Source organism: Sus scrofa, chromosome X, assembly GCF_000003025.6.
Source record: "Sus scrofa isolate TJ Tabasco breed Duroc chromosome X, Sscrofa11.1, whole genome shotgun sequence".
In the NCBI taxonomy this organism is placed as follows: domain Eukaryota; kingdom Metazoa; phylum Chordata; class Mammalia; order Artiodactyla; family Suidae; genus Sus; species Sus scrofa.
The window spans coordinates 46918402-46941690 of record NC_010461.5 but is presented as its reverse complement, the minus strand read 5'-3'; the positions used below and the strand labels follow the sequence as shown (position 1 = coordinate 46941690).

At 37.5% G+C, this 23289-nt stretch overlaps 1 protein-coding gene across 6 annotated transcripts in view; it reads left to right on the top strand.

Moving 5' to 3' along the window:
- The window catches only part of WNK3 (WNK lysine deficient protein kinase 3), a 172679-nt gene extending 154575 nt beyond the window's left edge, over nt 1-18104 (top strand). For all 6 annotated transcript variants that reach the window (XM_013986189.2, XM_013986188.2, XM_013986187.2 and 3 more), the window contains exons 22-23: nt 10506-10708; nt 15839-18104. In XM_013986189.2, the coding sequence (XP_013841643.1) occupies nt 10506-10708; nt 15839-16168 (533 nt within the window). In that variant the 3' untranslated portion in view covers nt 16169-18104. The remainder of the gene's footprint in view (nt 1-10505; nt 10709-15838) is intronic.

The window sequence follows — 23289 nt, the reverse complement described above, 5'->3', positions numbered from 1 at the left end:
GATTTTGGCAGACAGCTTATGGTCACATTAAAAAGAATCTGTTCCAGGGAGGGAGTGGGAGGGATCTGGAGCTTGGGCTTATCAGACACAACTTAGAATAGATTTACAAGGAGATCCTGCTGAATAGCATTGAGAACTATGTCTAGATACTCATGTTGCAACAGAAGAAAGGGTGGGGGAAAAAATGTAATTGTAATGTATACATGTAAGGATAACCTGACCCCCTTGCTGTACAGTGGGAAAATAAAAATAAATAAATAAATAAATAAATAAAAAAGAATCTGTTCTGGAGTTCCCATCGTGGCTCAGCGGAAACAAATCTGACTAGCATCCATGAGGATGCAGGTTAGATCCCTGGCCTCACTCAGTGGGTTAAGGATCCATTGTTGCCATGAACTGTGGTATAGGTCACAGACACACAGCTCAGATCTCATGTTGCTGTGGCTGTGGCATAGGCTGGCAGCTGTAGCTCTGATTCGATCCCTAGCCTGGGAACCCCTCTGTATGCCACAGGTGTGGTCCTCAAAAGGCAAAAAAAAAAAAAGAAAAAAAAGAATCTATTCTGGCAATCAGTCTTTCAATTATTTTTAAACCATTTACATTTAATATAATGATCTATATGTTTGGTTTTTCACTACTACTTTTTCTTATGACTGCTGTGTTGCAGTGGCTTGTTGTAGGATTATAGGGATTGAACCCAGGCCGCTACAGTGGTGAAAGTGCCAAGTCCTAACCCCTAGACCACGAGGGAACCCTTGGAATACCATATTTTATATCTGTTCTCTGTTTGAATTTTTTATCCCTTCCCCTTTCCTATCTTCATTTGGTTTATTTGAATATATTTTAATATTTCATTTTAATTTATCTATTATGTGTTTTCTTTATAGTTTTGTACATTTTTTAATGGTTGTTCTAGGGCTTATAATAATGCATATTTAACTTTCCAGTCTACTTAAAATCAATCTTTTACTACTTCTAGAGGAATGTAGAAACCTTACATCCATACAAGTTTCTTCCATCTTTATAATTGTGTCATCATTACGTATACATATATGGAAAACTACATCACAGTGTTTCAGTTTTCATTTTTGCTCTTTCATATTTCCCACTCTTATAATTTCCCTCTGTTTGAAGACCCTCCTGTAGCACTATTTTTTTTTGAACAGTTCTTCTGATAACAAATTATCTTCATATTTTTTTTTAATCTGAGAATGTCTTTTTTTCACACCTTCATTCCTGAAGGATATTTTTACTGTGTACAGGATTTGGGGTTGACACCAAATCAACTTTGGTGATTTGAATTGTAAGATAAATAAGTACTAGGGATGTAATGTACAACATTAATAAAATTAACACTGCTATGTGTTATACATGAAAGTTGTTAACAGAGTAAATCCTAAGAATTCTTATCACAAGGAAAGAAATTTTTCCTTTTTCTTTTACTTTGTATCTATATGAAATGATGGATGGACACTAAACTTATGGGGTAGTCATTTCAGGATATATGTTAAAGTCAAATCATTATGTTATTCACTTTAAACTTATACAGTGCTGTATGTCACTTATATCTCAATAAAATTGGGAAAAATTGAATTTTCTTCCGTCATCCTCCTTTCTGCTATCAAGTCCATCCAAGGAGGTCTTTGGTGGGGTTTTGTTTTGGCTGTTGCATTTTTTTGGTTCTAAAATTTCATTTATGTTCTTCTTTATTTCCTTGTTGAGATTTTCTATTTTGTCATTGGATTCGGTAGTGTTTGAGCATTTTTATAATAACTTCTTTAGGGAGATCCCATCATGGCGCAGCAGAAGTGAATCCAACTAGGAAGCATGAGGTTGCGGGTTTGATCCATGGCCTCACTCAGTGGGTTAATGATCCAACATTGCCATGAGCTGTGGTGTAGGTCACAGACGTGGCTCAGATCTGGCGTTGCTGTGGCTGCGGCATAGGCTGGCAGCAACAGCTCTGATTGGACCCCTGGCCTGGGAACCTCCATATGCCACAGGTGCAGCCCTAAAATAAGAACAAAAGACAAAAAAAAAATTAAAAAAAATAATAGCTGCTTTAAAGTCTTTGATAATTCCAATATCTATATCATTCTTGAATTAGTATCTCTTGGTTATATTTTCCCATATGAGTTGAAATTGTCCTGGTTTTGTATATGGTAAGTCATACTGAATTTTATCCTAGGCATTTTGAATATTCTAGGACTCTGCTGTCTTTTTAAAATCATATTTAGAATGTTAATATTTTGTTATAGGAGGTAACTGGCCTAGTTATTTTTACCTATAAGTTCTAACCTATCTTCTATGGTGCCTTTTTTTTTTTTTTTTTTTTTTTGTCTTTCTATGGCTGCACCCGCGGCATATAGAGGTTTCCAGGCTAGGGGTCTAATTGGAGCTGTTGCTGCTGGCCTATGCCAGAGCCACAGCAACACCAGATCCGAGCCACGTCTGTGAATGATAGCCCAGCTCACGGCAAGGCTAGATCCTTAACCCACTGATCGAGAACAGGGATCGAATGCATAACCTCATGGTTCCTAGTTGGATTCGTTTCCGCTGCGCCATGACAGGAATTCCTATGCTGTCTTCTTTTAATGTCAGTTCAGTTGCATAGCCTCTGTAGTGCTCTTTGAATCCATCCCATATGTGGGTTTCCTAGTGGGTCTCAGCCTTGGGAAGATGTCTCAGTTCAGTTTTCATGTCTTTAGTATGCTGAATAGGATCAAATTCATGTATGCAAAGCTAACTGGTAAACCTAGAAGTTCAAAAGTAACTTTTCTCCATTCCTCCCTCCGTGCATTATCTCCAGTACTTTCTGATTCCCAGCAACTCCATTTTTTGGTCCTCAGCCAGAAACCTGGGATTTTAGTTACTCTGCTCTCTTGGTGCTCATTTACCACTGTGCATATATTCAGAGCCAAGCTTTGGGAGATTAGAGAGAACAGCAAAGCAACAATGATAGTCTTTACTCTCATGGAACCGTAACTCCACTAATCAGAAAGGAGGGATCCCCCTCCTCAGAGATTGGCTTCCATGAGCTTCCATAGACTCTGCCACAACAGGATTGCTTAGGGAAAGAGTACAGAGAAAAGGGGAAAATGTGAGATCTCTATACCTTGTGAGAATGTTGGAAGTTCTCTTTCCCATTTCTCATGCCAAAAGTAGAGCATTTCCTCTGGAGATCTCTCTTTGAATACCCCAGTGTCCTTGTCTAGGTTAACTGTGGGATACTAGATAGGAAAATTGGTAAACTCTCTGCCATTTTAATGGTAGACAGAATTTTGGTCTTATTCCCTGGTCACCTGCTACTATTTACTATTCAGAATTCTCAAATTGCTGCTCCATGCATTCTGTCCACCTTTTATGGATGGAGTAAATATAAATATGTTGAACCACTCTGCCCCCCAGTGCATAGCTGCAGATGTCTCTGCTTAGTTTTTTCCTCTATTTTTTATTTTTATGTTTATCTTCCTGGGAGTAACTCTTATATCTGCACTGCTTAGTGTATAGCCAGAGATTGGTCAGAGGTTGCAATGTAAATTTAAGGCAAGGAGTTCCCATTGTGGCTTAGTGGGTTAAGAGCCCGACTAGTATCCCTGAGGATGTGGGTTCAATCCCTGGCCTCACTTAGTGGGTTAAAAGGACTGTCACTGCCGTGAGCTGCTGTGTAGGTCGCAGATTTTGCTTGGATCTGGCATTGCTGCAGCTGTGATATAGGCCAGCAGCTGCAGCTCTGATTCAACCCCTAGCCTGGGAACTTCCATATGCCACAAGTGTGGCCATAAAAAATAATAATAAAATAAATCAATAAATTTGAGGCTATTTTCTATCTGACCCAGCTTTTATATTCCTCTAGGATTTCTCATGCCTCCTCTTTGCATGATCGGGCTCTGTCAGCCAGTTATATATGTATGATTTGGGCCCTCAAGTTTGTGCTGTGCAAGTGAAAATTTTCCAGTCAACCTGAAATATGTGGAGAATCGATCAAGCCTGCTATGGTTGTCTCACTTCCCATATCTCCCTGTTAACCTCAGGTTAATGCTTCTAAAGCTCCAAATCAAGTGAGTTCTCTATGGCAGCAGCAGTAGCAGCAAAGCTTACAGCTTTCTCAATCTGCCCTGCTACGGTTGAACTGCTGAGTAAAAAGAGCTGGTGCAAGGGTAACAGGATCAACCCTTGGCAAAAACACCACAAATTACACAGTTCTTAAAAGTTGAATAGTTTTCATGAATAATGCTTTGGATTTTGTTTTATGCCTTTTGACGAATTCCACATTTCTGAAATGGTTGTTTTTGAGAGCTTTGTCCAGTTTTATTACTGCTTTTGAGGGAGAGGATTTGATTACCTCTTCACTCTGTCATGCTGGAAGCCAGAATATTTTTTTTTTTTTTTGTCTGTTATGGCCTCACCCTAGCATATGGAAGTTCCCAGGCTAGGAGTTGAATTGGAGCTGTAGCCACCGGCCTATACCACAGCTCACAGCAATACCAGATCCTTAACCCACTGAGCAAGGCCAGGAAACAAACCTGAGTCCTCATGGAAACATGTCAGGTTCATTACCACTGAGCTACAACAGGAACTCCCAGAAATTATTAGTATTATTATTTCTTTTTTTTAGGGCTGCACTTGCAGCACATGGAAGTTCTCAGGCTAGTGGTTGAATCAGAGCTGCAGCTGTTGGCCTACACCACAGCCACAGCAACACGGGGTCCTTAACCCACTGAGCGAGGCCAGGGATCGAACCCATGTCTTCATGGATATTAGTCAGGTTCATTACTGCTAAGCCATGATGGGCACTCCCAGAAATTATTTTTTAACAGGTAGGAAGGAAAGTATCTATTAAATTTCCCTTAAATTAACTTATTTATTAAAATGTTTTGATTGATTCCTAAGCAGACCTAATATGAAAATATTACTTCCCTAAGTGAAAACTGAATTATATTCATTTTCTTTTAAGAATTCTTTGAAGTCAGTGTGCAAAAATAGGGTTTTTCACACATACCTTCTAGTGGTTTTATTACTTCATTGACTATTACAGGACCAAGTGATTTCATATTTCTAGTTCTAATAGCAAGCTTTGAAAAAAGCTTGCTGAAATTTCATATTTTCCCCATTTGGCCAAGTTTGGTGGACACATTCGTTGGCCTTAACACAGCATTTTGTAAGCTGTCAGCAAGGAGTTAATGGGTGTTGCATGGTCAAATGGGAAATGTTGGAGTTAAACCATATCAAAACCAGTGTTTTCACTGTAGAACCTTCTTAGATCCTTTAATGTGCTAATATGAATTAAGAATTTTCAAGAAAGGAAATAACTATACATTTCCCCAAATATGTTTACCAGAGAACCCACTTTTCACAGAACACATTTTAAGAAGCACTGCATTAACATGTATACAGAGATCCACATCCATCTTACCTTGCCCACAGGGTTATATTTGTTTTGTGAGAGACATGAACTGATGCATGATATTATAGTGTAATGGTATCTACAGTGTAGGTGTGTGGTTAACTTATAATATGAGCATTGTGCTAAACTATGCAGAAAATAATTAACATTGCAGGCACAAGACTTATCTTTAGAAACGCTGTTTCCAAGGCTGGTCCTTGGCTGGTATATAGAAACTTGGTTTCTCTTTCTTCCTTAACTGATAAGTCAGGTTCACTTTGCCTAGATTGTTGCTGCAGATAATGTGATTTATGCCGAATATCTGTTCTCCTTCTTAGAGTCTGGCATTTTGGTACATGCCAGGCAGAAGATGCCTATGTGACCAGTCCCCAGTAAAAACTTTGGGCACTGAGTTGGGTTTCCCTAGCCAGAAACTTACTCATAGATTGATGCATTTTTTTTGTTGCTGAGAGAAAGGAGTATACTCAAGTGTGCTCCTTCACCATAGTAAGAGAGCATAAGGAAGTCTGTGCATGAATTTCTCTAGATTCCTTGCACTTTTTCTCTTGATCCTATTTTGCATCTTTATGCTGTAATAAACTTAGTCGTGAATACAACTGTGTACTGAGTCCTGTGAGACCTTCCATTGAATCACTGAATCTGTGGACTTGGAGAGCTCTGAAACATAATTGCATTACATAATCTTAGTCCTCAAAACATCTCTAAAGTAGACAGAAGTTAGTGTCTGTCTCTTATAGGCAAGGAGACTAAAGTTAGTGGAGTTAAACAAATCTGTCTGACTCCTCTAAGCCTTGGCTCTTCACTGTTATACTGCATTGCCTTCCAGTACCTGAAATTGTGTCTGCAATGGCTTGAAAGGAGGCAGTGGGAGATCATCCAGGGCAATAGTGGTCTGAAACTGCCCTATTCAGGAAGTAAGATTTGAGTTGGTCTTGAAAGGTAAATGGACTGAGTTAAAATTGATGGAGTGTTGAGAGTATTGTCAGTAGCTAGAACTGCATGATATAAAGGCATACAAATGGTGAAATATAAGATTTATTTGGGAGAAATTGAATGTAATAGGTGAAATGGAGGGTGTATATTAGGTTTTTCCCCCATGCTTAAAAAATTTTGGGGGGCAACTGTCACAGCTTATTTATGCTATAGTTTGATGTAAGATAATATCTAACATACTGTTTTGTATTTAAGCTTAATAAATGATGGAATGTTTAAGGATAATAAGATAATGTATGTTTGCATGGTCTGCAAAGACAATCATGACTACCAAGGACTTTGTCACCTAAACAAGTTGAAAACCCACTATTGTTAGTGTTAAGAAACTATTAAAATTTGAGGGTTTGGTTTTTTTTGTTTTGTTTTTTGAATAAAGGTGTGAAATGTTGAAAACAGTATTTAACTGGTACTAATTTGGTGGCAATGTGAAGAATGTATTGGCTAGAGCCCAGGGAATCAATCTGTTTAGATCATTGCCAGCATAGCAATACATGTATGAGATGATTAAGAGCTTAGAGAATTGTGGAAATGAAAACAGACAAGAGATGCTATATGGAATGAATTGTCATGATGTGGTGATAAACTAGATGTGTATGTGTTTGTAGGGAGATACAAAGGGTCTGATTCTGGGTGGTTTGGAGAAAATGTGGTATCTTTTAACAGAAATATGACATTTAGGCAAACTCTCATGCCAAGACCATGATAATTTGACTCCAGGTGTATTGAATTGAACAATTTACTGACACTGAATTGGAGAAACACATTTGAGAGTTGATTGTGAGGTTGGATTAAGAGAGAACAAAGTTTGAGGTAAAAGATGGAAACATTTGCAGATGAGTGATTACTGGAACTGTCTGAATGTAGGAATCACCTTGGGGGAAAAACAAGAGCACCAAGGACTGAATGAACTCTGATTTTATTCATTTCATCAATAAGAAATGAATATTAAAGAGCACCTTTGAAGTTAACAAGTTATGTTACCACCTATCATAAAACACATTTGTAGAGTACTTCTTTTATCTTTTTAGGGCCGCACCTATGGCATATAGAAGTTCCTAGGCTAGGGGTTGAGTCAGAGCTGCAGCTACTTGCCTACACCACAGCTCACAGCAATGCCGGATCCTTAACTCATTGAGTGAGGCCAGGGATCAAACCCACAACCTCATGGTTCCTAGTCAGATTCGTTTCTGCTGCGCCACAGTGGGAACTCCCTAACATACTTCTTTTATGTGCATTGGTTGGGTAATTGCTGGTTGTGAACTTTAATATGATATGAATAACTTTTAAAGTAACTCAATCAATAAATGTTCCTTCCAAGTGTAAAGTTAGGCACTGAATAGTTAGGCACTGAATAGCATTCAAGTAACATTTTTCCTTCTCATATGGCACATTGTTCTTGGTAACTTTTGGAAGGTATATATGTGTAGATCTTTCTGTTGCCTACTTAGGAGTAGTCTTGCCTCAGCCCCTGTTTCATTTAAATACTTATTTTGGTTAACAAAAACAAATACAGATACCGAGAGCAGAGTAGTGGTTACCAGAAGGGGAGGGTGAAATGGGTGAAGGGATCAACTGTATGGTGATGTGGTGGGCATGCTGTAGGGTGAAATAGAAATACAGTGTTGTACAGATCAAACATAATGTTATAGATCAGTGTTACCTCAATAAAAAACCCCAAATAAATAAATACTTGTTTTGGTTTGTTCATTATTTCTTCCTCCACTTGTTGGCTATTGTGCCACTAGTGCAGTAGCCAATCATTGGATTTCAGTTAAGGGCTCAAGATCACTTGTTCCACTAGATTTGTATACAAGAAAAAATCCTGACATTGGGTTTCCCATAGTGCAGAAGTGTTCTTAAATGAATGACATTCAAACTTAGCTCTATGTTAACAAGCTTTTTTTTTTTTTTTTTTTTTTTTTTTTTAGGAAACTAAAGGGAAATGAGCACAAAAACACTCTAAGATTAGCTGGGTGGGCAGAAATGCTGGCCCTAATATGTATATATTTCTGGCTCTCATCTCCTTTTTATTCATACAGCAAGTATGAACAGAGTAAGAACACAATCTATAAACACTTCAACTCCAAAGTCTTCCTCAACAGTGTTTGCTCACTGAAGTTGGAAGAAAATTAGATGAATGTGCAAGAGGGATAACAGGAAAAAAATGATACTTTTATTATAGACTGATCGTACGTCCTGGGGTTTTAAGTCTTAGAAAAGTAGGAATTCCAACAAGATTGGTATCTCATTTTGATATAACGTGGTAACCCTAAATCAGTAAAATTTATTTATTTATTTGCTTTTTTTTTTAGGGCCACACCCACGGCATATGGAGGTTCCCAGGCTAGGGGTCCAATCAGAGCTACAGCTGCCAGCCTACACCACAGCCACTGCAACACAGGATCCAAGCCACATCTGTGACATACATACATCACAGCTCATGGCAATGCCAGATCCTTAACCCACTGAGCGAGGCCAGGGATTGAACCCACAACCTCATGGTTCCTAGTGGGATTCGTTTCCACTGCACCATGATGGGAGCTCCCAGTAAGATTTATTTTTATAAAACTCTTTTGTATATGAGAATATGTCCCATTTAATTAATTAAACTCTTCTTATGCAATTTTCACTAGTATATTTCCATTTAATTTTTAATCTCCTTCAATCTAAACCTTCATTAGATCAGAAGTCATAGAGAACGACAGACTGTGTATAAATAAGCATTGAGATTATCATGTTCCTCCTTATTAAGCAGTTTTCTTATTTACTTTTCCCAGTTCATTGCATGGGTTGGCTGGTACAATAATCAGAATACCTGGGTTCTATAACCTCAGTTGTTTACCTTCTAGATTCCAGTCTCCCCATCACAAAAATAGAATACTTGCTGAACCTATATCACAAGTCTGTTATAAGTTTCAAAGAATAGAAAAGTGCTTTGAAAGTGTTAATATAGAGGTTTCTTGCATTATCTTTTACATTTTTCATGGTTTTCCACAATTAAAAAAAAAGTACCATAATGAAGAACCCATGTGGTTCAGTGACTTAAATATCTGGTGTTGTCACTGCAGTGGCTGAGGTTACTGCTGTGGTGTGGGTTTGATCCCTTACCTGGAACTTCGCATGCTTGACTACAGCCCCCAAAAAAGGTACCATAATAGTTGTACAAGAAATTTTCACATGCTTATTTAATTAAATCCCTGGCCATATTATTTTGCTTGTTTCACAACAGTTTCACAACTGTTTCCTAAAATTCATTTTAGACCCACTCTGTAAGTTTTGATTTATAAATCAGTGAGAGGAACTTATGAGTCTTTTCAATGAGAATGATTTATTAAGCATGTGTGATAAGTTCTAAATAATTTAAAGACTTAGTGTGGTGTTCAGATTAGGAAACTTTTCACTGATGGAGACATCTGTAATTGATTTTTTTCATCTATTTGGATATCTTGTGCTCCAGAACTAATGAAGCTCACAAACCATCTACCTCCTTGTTCTTGCTATTCTAGAAATACGTACTTTTTATCATTAATAAACAGAAATATCAGTTAAAAATTAAATGAGATTTTAGTTTTCTGAAGCTTGTTGAAACTCACTATGGTATATTGAAAAGAGAGCATTCTTATTTAGGCTTCAGAGCTCCAGGCCTGGTCCTGCTGGTAAGTAACTGTAGGAACTCAGGCGTGTCAGTTTACTTTCTCTGGGCCTCATTTCCCCATTATAAAACAAGTGATGTGGATTAGACTTCTGATGTTCTTTCCACTTTTAACTTTCTATAATTTTTTTAAAACTCTTCTAAGTATTTATCTGAGGAAATTTATGAAAAGCTTAGAGTTGATACTAATATTTTTGAGATACTATTTATTATATTTAACCTAAGGTGACTATATAATTTGACATCCAAACAAGAAGGAACTTTTGAGAGTGAAAGGGATTCTGTTAGTAATTATACCAGGACAGCAGCTTTAAATCGGAGCTATCCCAGATAAACTAGACTGTCTGGTTACCCTATCTGTACCCAATATGTAGTTCTGCATTACTAGCCATAAAAGAGTATTAATTTATCAATTTTAATTCATTTTCATGGTTTCTGTTTTTTTCCTTATAGATCCACCGTGTGTGGAAAGTAGTGCAGCATCATGCCAGCCATCTCCAGCTAGTAAAAAAGGGATGTTCACAGATGACTTACACAAACTGGTGGATGACTGGACAAAGGAAACAGTAGGAAATTCTCTTATTAAGCCAAGTTTAAACCAAATTAAACAGAGTCAACAGAAACTAGAGACAGACAACTGGAACAAAGTATATGAAGTAAGTTTTTTTATACCTGGTCCTATTTATTTATGAAAACTAAAACAATAAAAATTGATTCACTTAGGCCTGTGGATATAGTCACTGTGAGAGAGTGGTATGACTTGACAACATAGAGACATTTATCCTTGTATTGATTCATTATGTCTTTGAGAAAACTATCTTTTAGGCCAAGGGTCAGAAAACTTTTTCTAGGAAGGGGCCAGTTAGTAAATATTTCCAAGCTATGTGGTTGTAACTACTCAACGCTTCCAAAACAGCCATAGACAATACATAAAAGTGGGTGTGGCTTTGTTCCACTAAACCTTGGTTTGCAAAAAGAGATGGCAGGCCATAGATTGCTGATCCTTGTTTTATGCTATTATACCTTAAAAAAAAAAAAACCGTCAAGTTATCAAAAAAGAAAGCAAAGGGAGTGAGGATTAATTCAATCTTGTGGTGTAAGAACAGTTTGGACTTTGAGGAAAAGCTATCTTATGTTACTTGTACATCAGTATACCCAGAGCCCATAAGTAATCTTATGTATTCAGTATGAAAAAGAACTTTAAAGGTCTTTAAGCTAGAGCTTTATAGAAGATGTCTTAAGTTTATGGATGAAATATCTACTTAATTGTATATGGTCTTAGGTGTACATGCAGTTGAATGTACAAAGATGTCCACAGTGCATTCTGTAGTGGGAAGAATACAGGCTCATAGAATAGTATATATACTAATTATGTAAAATTATACACATTACATAGATATATATACATGAATATATGCATAGAAATAGGAAAAACCATTAAAATATGCTGGATGGTAGAATTTGGGCCTTAATTTTACTTTGTACTTTTCTGTTTTTGAATTTTTAAAGTAAGAATCATGTTTTCAAAATGAGTAAATCTAGGAGTTCCCTACTGGCTCAGCAGGTTAAAGATCCAGTATTGTCACTGTTGTGGCTTGGGTTGCAGCTGTGGCACAAGTTTGATTCCTGAACCGGGAATTTCCACGTGCTGTGGATATGGCAAAAAAAAAAAAAAAAAGAGTAAATTTACTAAAATGTGAGTCAGGGCTTAGAATTTGAATCCATGTAACTAAGAGATATATCTGAGTGTGTGTCTGTTATGTTTGTGTACACGTGTGTGTGTGTAGTCATTGCATGTAGAAAGTCTAAAAATACATTCAGTGTTAACATTGAATAAAAATTTTCAAAAGCCTAGATTTTCCAAACTAGCAAGTAGTATATCTGCTTGAGGACTCTGTGTATTTATATTATTCCTGGCACCGATTTATACACAGATAGTATCACCATTGTAAAAATTAGAAGCCTTTAGAGGTAAATTTCAAAGTACAAATGCGTTGGCGCTGCCAGTGAGAGATCCTCTGAATACTGTTTGAATGGAGGCCTTTGTTGACAAATAGGAGGGTGGTTTATTGCAGTATAATGAGGGATGTTTGGAGGAAGAGTGAATAGAAGATGGAGTATGAATAAAAGTGGTAAAGGTCGGAGTTCCCGTCATGGCGCAGTGGTTAACGAATCCGACTAGGAACCATGAGGTTGCGGGTTCGATCCCTGGCCTTGCTCAGTGGGTTAAGGATCCGGCGTTGCCATGAGCTGTGGTGTAGGTCGCAGACGCGGCTCGGATCCTGCGTTGCTGTGGCTCTGGCGTAGGCCGGTGGCTACAGTTCCCATTCGACCCCTAGCCTGGGAATCTCCATATGCCTTGGGAGCAGCCCTAGAAAAGGCAAAAAGACAAAAAAAAAAAAAAAGTGGTAAAGGTCTTTATATAGACTTGGGTTCCAGTGTCAACTCAGTCATTTACTAGTTGTGTGACTTTAGACAAGGCATTTGTGCCTCAGTTTTCATGTCTTTAAAATAGGGATAATACCTTCCTGTGTGGCATTGCTGTGAGGATTAAATAAGGTAACGTCTATGGAGTGCCTAGCACAAAGTAGTATCCTATTTATGCTATTTTTGTATTTTTAGGTTCAGTTGATTATATCTTTGTGTGGAGAGCTCATTGCACTATCTAATGTTCTTGCATGTTCTGTAGTCTTAGAAAGTTTTGTCACAATTATGTGCTAGGTCCTTTACTATGTGCCAAGCCCTATGTTAGGTACTGTGTTTGATTAGCAAAATTGAGTATGTTCTCTGTATAGGACTTATATTCTAGTGGGACAGTTAGATGTGAACAGACTTGTATAAGTAAATGTAAATTGCAGCTGTAATAAGGACTACAAATGAGAGATTATAGGATACTATACAGTAAGGTCAAGGAGTTCCTATTGTGGCACAGTGGGAAACAAATCTGTTTAGGAACCATGAGGTTGCAGGTTCAATCTCTGGCCTCACTCAGTGGGTTAAGGATCTGGCGTTGCTCTGAGTTGTGGTGTAGGCTGGCAGCTGTAGCTCTGATTAGACTCCCTAGCCTGGGAATATCCATATGCTGCCGGTGTGGCCCTAAAAAGCAAAAAAAAAGGGGGGGGGGGAAGTCAAGAAAAGCTTCCTTAAGAAGATGATGTTTGAGCAGAGATCTGAAGGATGAGTTAAGTGTTAACTATGTGAAAGGGGGCGGGAATATGATTCTAAACAGAAAGAATGGCATATGCAGAAGCCCCTTATGGGGAAAGGCACCGTGAAAGGACTGAAAGCAGGTCCACTAGCCCGAAATGAGGAAAGCAGAGAGGAGTTGCTATAGAGTGAATCTAACTAAGGAGATAGGTAGGGTCTTAAAAGTGATGATGATAAGGAACTTTGTCTTTATTTTAAGGGAGATGGATAGTCCTTGAAGCCCCAAAGTTGATATGATCAGATTTGCTTTTTGAAAAGGTCACTCTGGCTTAAAGTAAGAAGAAAGATTATTGAAGATAAGGGTAGATAATGGTAAACCTGTTAAGAGCTAGTCACAGTAGTCTCAATAAAGAGAAGTTGAACAACTTGATAAATCAACTATACTTCATTTGAAAGAGAGAGAGAGAAGTTGAGATGAAGAGAAGTGAATAGATCCCAAGAAATGTTTAAGGGATAAAAATGGACCAGATTTAGTAATAGAATTAATGTTTTGGCAGAGGGGATGTGTGAAGGCTAGGTTTCTGGCTGGTGTAACTGGCTGTCATTCCAGTAACCAATCATCACGATGGGGAACATAAGCAGGCAGTGTTATAAGCAGTCAGTGTGTGTTTTGGTAGGCGAAAGATCATATGCTTGTTTTTAGTCACTTGAATCTGAGGTTCCTTTTAAATATCCAGGAGAAGATTAAATATAACAAGTCATCTCCAATTCATTCTTTTTAAAAAATAAAAATCACATTATTATTGTTTGTAAATGAAAAATATTTGTTATAGAACTTAATCAATGCAGAAAAGTACAAAAATTTAAAAGGGAGTTCCCTTGTGGTGCAGCAGGTTAAGGATCTAGTGTTGTTTGCTGTGGCGCAGGTTCAATCCCTGGCCTGGGAATTTCCACCTGCTAAGGGTGCGGCCAAAAAAAAAAAAAAAAAAAAGATAAAATACCACCTTTTTTTTTTTTGTCTTTTGTCTTTTTTGTTGTTGTTGTTGTTGTTGTTGCTATTTCTTGGGCCGCTCCCGCGGCATATGGAGGTTCCCAGGCTAGGGGTTGAATCGGAGCTGTAGCCACCGGCCTACGCCAGAGCCACAGCAACGCGGGATCCGAGCCGCATCTGTGACCTACACCACAGCTCACGGCAACACTGGATCGTTAACCCACTGAGCAAGGCCAGGGATCGAACCCGCAACCTCATGGTTCCTAGTCGGATTCGTTAACCACTGCGCCACGACGGGAACTCCAAATACCACCTTTAAATTCCACCACCCAAAAGTAATAATCACTAATTTTAGATAAACATCATTTCAGATATCAATGTCTGTATATAGATACATAGAAATAGCTTTATAAATGTATGATCATAATATATGTGCTATTTTTTAAATCAGAGGTATTTAATTTTAACAGAACAAAAATATTGACATGAAAAAGGGATCGCTGGACTTTAAATAAATTTTTTTTTCACCTCAAGACATCTTGTTATTCATTCTTGAGTCAAGCTAAAAACCTTTATCCTAACTTTAGTTTGAAACTTTAGTTGAAAGGGTTTTAGCTTGACCATTAATTTAGAAGAACTAAAAATTTGAAATTTATACGAAGCTCTCCTTTAAGTAAGAATTATTTACTCCCATTTAGACATTATTCCCAAGTGCATAAAATTTCAGTAATCTCTATAATACACATAATCATAATACTAAATGATGAAAGTCAGCAGGAATATATTTTCTTAGTACTGCCAAAAACAGTTTTCTTGAGTTTAAATTTCCAAAAATATAACGGAAATGTCAGACTTTTTTTTTTTCATTTTTTTGTTTTTTTGCCTTTTCTAGGGCTGCTCCCAAGGCATATGCAGATTCCCAGGCTACGCTGCAGCCACAGCAACATGGGATCTGAGCCACGTCTGAGACCTACACCACAGCTCACGGCAACACCGGATCCTTAACCCACTGAGCAAGGCCAGGGATTGAATCCACAACCTCATAGTTCCTAGTCAGATTCGTTAACCACTGTGCCATGATAGGAACTCCCAGGAAATGTCAGGCTTTAAATAGTGAGTAGAAGGGGGTAGGGAGATGACATTTCTTGAGCACCTACTTTATGCCAGGCTCTTTCCATTGTGCCACACTAAATCATGCTGTTCTGTCTCCGTAGAATTATATAGTAAGATGGGCTTTTGTCTGTGGCCCTGAATGAGAAGAATTCCTAGGACTGGCAGAAGGAAGTAAAAAATAGAAGAGTAGTGCTAAAATGAGGAAATGAGACCCTAAACTGTGAACAGAGATTTAGTAGAGGCCTTGGAGTTAGCTGGAACTAACTCCTCACCTTACTGTTAACTTGCTAAGTGGTGTTGGGTATTATCAATTTTGAGCTTCTGTTTCCTCATCTAAAAATGCCTCCCTTGTAGGGCACTTACGAAGGTGAAATGAAATTAGGTATATATCTATGCTTAGCATACAGAAAAGTACTCAAAAAATGGTAGCCACTCAGAATAATAAGGGGAGAATAGTAAACCAAAAAGGGATATAGATGGGTGAAAGTATCCACCAAATAAACTGATCTTTTGTTTTTATTTTTGTTTTCGTTAGAATACTCCATCTACTATGGGCTACACATCAACATGGATTTCTTCTATGTCCCAAATCCGTGGAGCTGTCCCAACCTCCTTGCCACAAGGACTCACACTCCCTTCATTTCCTGGGCCATTATCATCATATGGAATGCCCCATGTTTGTCAATATAATGCTGTAGGAGGGCCAGGTTATCCAGTACAGTGGGTAGGAATTTCAGGAACACCACAACAGTCTGTAGTAATTCCTCCCCAGTCTGGGGGACCATTCCAGCCAGGGATGAATTTGCAGGCATTTCCAGCTTCATCAGTGCAAAATCCATCCACAATCCCTCCTGGTCCCAAGTGAATCATAGTAGATGATGAAGAAAAGGGAGATTTTTTTTCAGAGTTATTTCCGGGACACCTAAGATAGTAAACTTTCTTCTTCTTGGGTTCTGCCACATTTCCCCTCATTTTGAGTTTACTTTCCACTGTATTTTTTGTTCCAATGTAGTATTTGATATAGCACATCATCCTATAGAACTGTGCAGTTTGTACATAGAACACTGCACACAGAAATGTTTTTTCACTTCAAATCCTATCCTCTTTGATACTTGATTTTTTAAAAATACCGTTCAGAATGCTTTAAAAAGCTCAGCTTGAGCAATACCATTTCCAGGACACTTTTCATGCATTGCTGAGAAGCCCCCATTTTTTATTGCTGCTCTCTGCAGCTGGATGATACTTTTCTTTAAAAGTTGTAAAAACTATTTACATTGATATTCCCCAAATGTGGACAAAGTGAGACCCTCCAACAGCCAGAGTCTTATGGGATTCTTCACATCTTTATCTTAGGTTTACCTTTCACAGAAGGCAGGGTAACTTGCTGCAGGAAATGTTTTGGTGTATAAAATTGGAATAACTTTGTCAACCAGTATAGAACATGAGCCCTTTTTAATGTGATTTTCTTCCCGTCATCACAGCAGTAGGAGTGAAACCTTGTTTTAGGTGAGGCGGAGAGAAAGGAAAAAAACAGAACTGTAACAGTTCCTTGATTTCTGCAGATACTGTAGCTGCTTTAGGATTTCCATAGTAATTCAAAGTAGCTATCTCCTTGTTTCTCATATGCACACTGCATTGTTTTGAGCATCTGAGAGGCATTGGTTTGGCTTCCATTCTTTTGCAAGGGATATATTGCAGCTGATATGGATCTCATTTGGGGGGAATCTTTATATTCCTAACAAAGAGGATTCAAGTTACACCTCTATTAATCTGTTCTTCTAAAGTGAAATTTACTTGACACAGTAGGTTTTGTAGGTTTTGAAACTTACACATGAAACACTGGCTTTACAGGGTTCTAAGAGATGTGGGGTATACACTGTCCTGCAGTAGATAGTAGACCCTCAAAGGATACTATTTAAGTTGCCCTTAGCTTTTTTTTGGGGGGGATTACCATTTTTTTGGTTATAGTTTCTTGTTAGTATCTATAGCATCTTAGATGATTTTAGGTCTTAGATGACTTTGGCAGCCTCTTTAGAATCTGAGAGAGATCACTGTCAAGTTGCACTTTACTGGGTTTTATCCAGTTTTAGGAGGAGGGGAGGCAATGTCAAAATATACACTTTTGGTTTTCAAGAAGGTTAACTGTAATAATCTTAAAAGGCTAGTCACAGAGTTACCTAATGCTCAGTCTGTGAAACCCAAATATAATTCTAAAATGGTATTTATTGACTGCCACATATAAACATAAAAATACTTACTTTCCACTCTGAACAGTTCAAGGTCATTTCTAGTACACATTTACCTAATAATGAATTCTGTCTATTGGTTAACATTCCAAATGATCACCCAACATTTCTGTTGATAGATTTTCCTTCATATTCCTCTAAAAACTTTACCCCGTGATCTTGCCAAGTAATGAGGAAACATTGGGTGTACTTTTTTTTGCACAGTCTTTGCAACATTCAGTATCCTTTTTTTAATGTGTCTTATATTGCTTACCTGAGGATCACACTCAGCATCATGAAGATTCTGTTGCTATTATTCGGAGCATCCAAGGCAGCATTTTGAGAATTGCTGTTAATAAGAGCTACAATATCTTTTCATAAAGCATACTTTTGGTTTGGACAAGTCTTTCTAAATCTTATGTACTGATTCTTCAAATTTCTTCTACAGTATTGGTTTGCAAGTTGAAGTGATTTTAGGACATTAGTGTAATGCAAATTTTTGCACTGCAGTGTTTTCCATGTATACAAAAACAATGTGCCTAAAATCTGTAATTCTTTAAAACTGCTTACGTTTCATTGTAAGAGTTGGCTTTGTGTAATTACACTGAGACTTACAACCTATAAAGTAAAAATACTGCAGGCTTTATGATCCCTTTCTCAAGTTGCAGTCCTTTTAAACAGTGTACCCCAGGATGAAAAAAGCTCCATGGATGACATGCACAATTACATTTATTAATGGCTGCTCTACATCATAGGTCCACCTCTGTTTTATGTATAATTCACATTCTTTTGCCTGCAGACTTTTGCAGTGCCTTGTAATATTTAGAATCTTTTCAGATTTTTTTCTGGAAAGAAAAGTAGTCTTCTAAAGTTTGAAGATGGTGAATATTATACTGCTGTCTCCATGCTGTCCGCAGCAGTTGGGTTAACATATATGTTATGTATACATTATGTATATGTGACATGTGTAAGTTTAAAAATACAGAAAAAAAGTGAGTTTGTGCAGAAATGAAGAAAACAGTGTTATTCACATCACTGTGGGTTAAGTTATTTTTTCCATTACTTAAATGTTTGATTCAGATTATAGTCACTTTGACTGTAAATATTAGCTTGTTTTCTATTTAGGGGTTCTGCATTATTTCATAATCTTGCTAAATCATATAATACTGCTGTTTTCATCCTTGCTGAGGTACTTTTCCTTCCCAGAAAAAATTAACTCTTGAGGCAAAGCTCAGAAATTTCCCTTCTTACTTAACAAAGAGCCTACTCTATAACCAGGGCCTTCTTATTTCCAATATACACACAAACCTGTCCTTCCCATTTTCCTTCTCGTAGAAGAAAAAGAGGTTATATGAAATCATCCTGCTTATAAAGTTTATTTGGGGGGACAATCTGTATGTACAACCAAAATGTTTACTTCTCAGAGTGCAAGTCTGATGAATAGTACTGTATCTACATATGTGGCAATGTGAGCATTTCATCATGAAGTACCTGCTGCTATGTTTGTGAAGTTGGGTATAACATCAAATGAATATGAAACCAGTATTGGTGTAAATCTAATGAAAATAACCCTATATATATTTGTAGCAGTCTTGCATCTCTATTTAAGGCAATCTGCCATAGTATAACAAATACCCATTTCATTTTTCATCCTTTTCTTGCCAGTTTTTTTTTTATCAAGCATGAATTCTAATGATTTGATAGCAAAATTATCTGTGAAAGTTTAAAAGGCACTTTTCTGCTGCAATTTTTGGATTGAGTTTGGAGTGTTATGTACAGTATGATGGGACGTATCATTTCAGAAACCCTAGATTTAATTCCAGTCCAATTACATTTGTTTATCTACCTCGTTTTCAGTGCTGTTTTGGGGTACACATGTAAACACTGCCTGTGAAACTCCCTTTTTTGCCTTGATTCTCAGTATTCTTTCAGGTTATAAATCTGGCCTGCCTTCTAGTCACAGTGCTAACTATGAGTTTGAAATGAGAGGGACCATCACTCTGCCACCAATCTATGTTTAAGTGATGGGAGCCATGTGCCTCTGTGAAATAAGCTTTGGGGATTTGGGGATGGAGAGCAGAGAAACAAATCCAACTGGTGGTAATATAGGAGTTTATTGTAGGAGTTAGTTGTAAAATAAACAAATGGTAAGAAAGTACCTAAATTAGACAGTCCAGTGCCTGTAATTTCGCATCTTTTACTAGAGATGCATTTCTTGTCTGTGTGCCTAAAGGGCTATAGGTTGAAGTTGCTTTAACTAATTACAATGAAATATTTGACAAATCTTACAGCAGTGGCCTCTCATTCAGCATATTAGCATACTGCTAGGTATTTGCAGTGATATTTTATTACCTTAAAATGGCCACATGCTTTTAGTTGAATTATAGTTGTAATTGTTTATCCAATCTCTAAAGTTTATCGGAGGCATTAACTTTTTTTTTTTGCTGTCTTCTGAGTGATGAAAATGATGCATTCCTTTTTTCCTTTCCAGAAAACTGAGCAAATGTTTGTAAACTACATGTTCTTTGTTTCACATCTTTACTGTAACACTACAGCATATTTAATGTTAGTAAATACTGTATTTCAGACTTCACGCACAAGTAACATTCCTAAAGCATATGTGCCATTAGTTTGGGATTCAGTTTTGGGATTCTGTTTCAGAAAAATCTGGAGATATTTGAGGTGGTGCGAAGGCCTTGTTTTAGAATAAGAGTGTTCATTTTTCATCCTGTAGTTTACTGGTGACTTGTTTTTCCCCCTTTTATTTAGAAGATGAACCAGTAAGGGTGGGCGGCGTAGAAAAGGTCATTGATTTGGTATATGTAATTTCTAGTGGTTGAAATTTTAAAAACACAAAAACAATACAAACTGTAAAATGGTGATACTCAAACTTGGTAAAGTCCTTTGAAGTGAAATTAGTATGAAATTTTTATAGAGCCAAATGCTTTCAGGTCACCCTGGAAATAGTCTTTGTATGTGAAGGATGAACACAAACATTTGGTCAGGGACCTTGACAGCCAACATAGGCAGGGGCCTGGGATAGTAACTAGGTTACACTGAAGTTATTTTCAACTGAGATAGCTGGGAGATTATCAACAGCTCCCATTCTGGAAGGTTTTCTTTTAATTAAAAAAAGCAAAAAGGCTAAAAGTCAAGCAAGAAGGGAAGAGAGAAACTGGGCTCTTGAGAGGAAAAAAAATGTGCCAGTGTAAAATAAAACTCCTAAATGTGTGCTTGTCATCCTTTCAGGGTGTTTTTTTGCTTTGTTTTGTTTTAAGTTGCATTTCTTCTCCACTGTAATTTAAGATTTCAGATTGAGGTTGGTGGTCCAGAACATACCCTCAGCAGAAATAGTGACTGATTGGAAAGTGCAGTTGTTCAAGGTCTGTCATGCTCAAACACTTAAAGCTGTAATTTGTTTGATATGAATATTAAGCATGTAGACCTAGTGCAGCATGGGAACCACTCAGGAAGTTTATGCAATTAATAAACTTTCATGCATAATTTACTATGAAGTATGCAGAATTTCAGCCACTTCTCTACACTTAACATTTAGTTGTATAAGTGAACTCTCCTTTCTTAATTGGGGAATGTAGCATTATATGGAATGTTGTTAAACCTAATTTTAATCCTTCTTGACATTAACTTTTTTTTTTCTTTGGGGTAAACCAAGTGATCTGCCTTTAAGCAGTTGTCTGGTTTTGGTTCTTTGAAACTGTGATTTTTTTTATTTCATTTGTACCCAACCATTGTTAAGTATTTTGTTTTATTTCCTGGAAATTTTGTTTTGAAACAGAAAATAAAGGCTGTGTTAAAATGAGTATGTTATCTTATTAAAATGCTGTCATAGTCACCGCAATCATCTGGCTTAAACTGGTTCTTCATTTACCAAATCTAATTTAGCAGATTTTAAAACTTTAGTTCTGTATATATGCTGGCTGAACAAACTAACCAAGCTGTGTGTTACCTCTTGATTTATAACTCCAACAAAGTTTGAGTTGGACCTCTCCTCACTTGTCAATAAGCCATAACTGTTGACAATCACTATGATTTACTGAGTACCTATGTTAGTTAGGCCTGTGATTTTTTCTTTTTGGCCATACCTGTGGCATGTGGAAGTTCTAGCACCACAGTTGTAACCAGAGCCACAGAAGTGATAGCACCGGATCCTTAACTTGCTGAGCCACAAGGGAACTCCAAGCCTGTGATATTTTTAATTCACGAAACAATCCTATAAGCTAGATTTGTTACTATCTCTACAGAGAAAATTTGAGGATCAGAGAGAGAAAGAATTTACCAAGGTAACATAGCTAATAAATGGTGAAGTCTGGATCTAAACCCAGGTCTGACTCCAAAGCTCATGGAAAAAAACCTGTCAGATATACTGTAAGAATAATAATCAAAATACATTTGGACGGAGCTCCCATTGTGGCTCATCAGTAACAAACCTGACTAGTATCCATAAGGATGCAGGTTCGATCCCTGGCCTTGCTCAGTGGGTTAAAGGATCCGGTATTGCCATGAGCTGTGGGATAGGTCAAGACACAACTTGGATCCCGTGTTGCTGTGGCTGTGGTGTAGGCTGGCAGGTGCAGCTCTAATTCGACCCTCAGCCTGAGAACTTCCATATCCTGCAGATGCAGCCCTAAGAAGCAAAAACCAAACAAAGAGACCATTTAGACTAGGTTTTCAACTATTATGATTAATATATACCCTTTTCATATATATTTTATGAGGTTATATCCAGTGCCTGTTTTACAATTTTAGGAGCAGCAATATATGTTTATGGTACAAGCAAGGATTCAAAATGTGTCCTTTGCACAAACCTATTAGAGTATTTCCTTCCATACTGACAGTGTTTATGGCCAACCTTCAGAAAAAAAAGTGCGTTTGGAAATCTCCCTTGCACATCTTTAATTTACCACACTACAATGACTTGGGAAACTGTCAAATGAAGTCGGATCCCTTCTTCATTTGATAATTTAGGTAGAAGATTCATTCATGTTTATGCAAACAGCCATGGAGGAAGAGTATGAAGCCCATCAGAACCATTCAAGATTAGATGAGGATTTTTAAAGTGTTTTTAAAAATCGAATACCTTGATTTTTTGACCCAATGACTCCAAAGCATTCTCTGTTAGGTGATCCCTAAAGGGAGCATACAAGGTACGTTGTTGAAAAAGAAGATTTTTAGATACACAGACCTCTGAAACCTCTATTTTCTCATTTGTAAAATAAGATGGTTGTGAGCATTAAATGAGATATGTCCCAAATTTGCTAATTGTGCTTATTGTTAGACATCTCTGGTGACTTTCACAATATACTTGCACTTGGGAAATCAGACTGGTTTGGAAATGGGCCCTGATTCTCATAGTTAATATATGTGCCTTTTGGAGTCCAGAAGATCTGGATTTGCAGTCGCTTTGTGAGAAAATTACTTTTCAGCTTTAATTTCCTTATCTATAAAAAGGATAACTGCCTCAGTGGTGTTATTTTGAGAGTAAAGAAAAAAAATATAAAGGGTCTAGCACTGTGCCTGGCACATAGTAGGTTTGCTCAAATAATAGTAACGACTACTGAAGGGACCTTACATATCACTAGAGAGAAGAGGAAACAGTCATATAGAGGTGTGACAAAATGGAACCCAGCCTGCGAGTCAACATGAGGTCTTTTGGTGAAAGACTGGTTATTGGCCTCATTGGTGTTAGATCATGTAAAGCGAGTTCAGAGGTGAAAGTGTTTAAGTTGGGGGATAAAACACC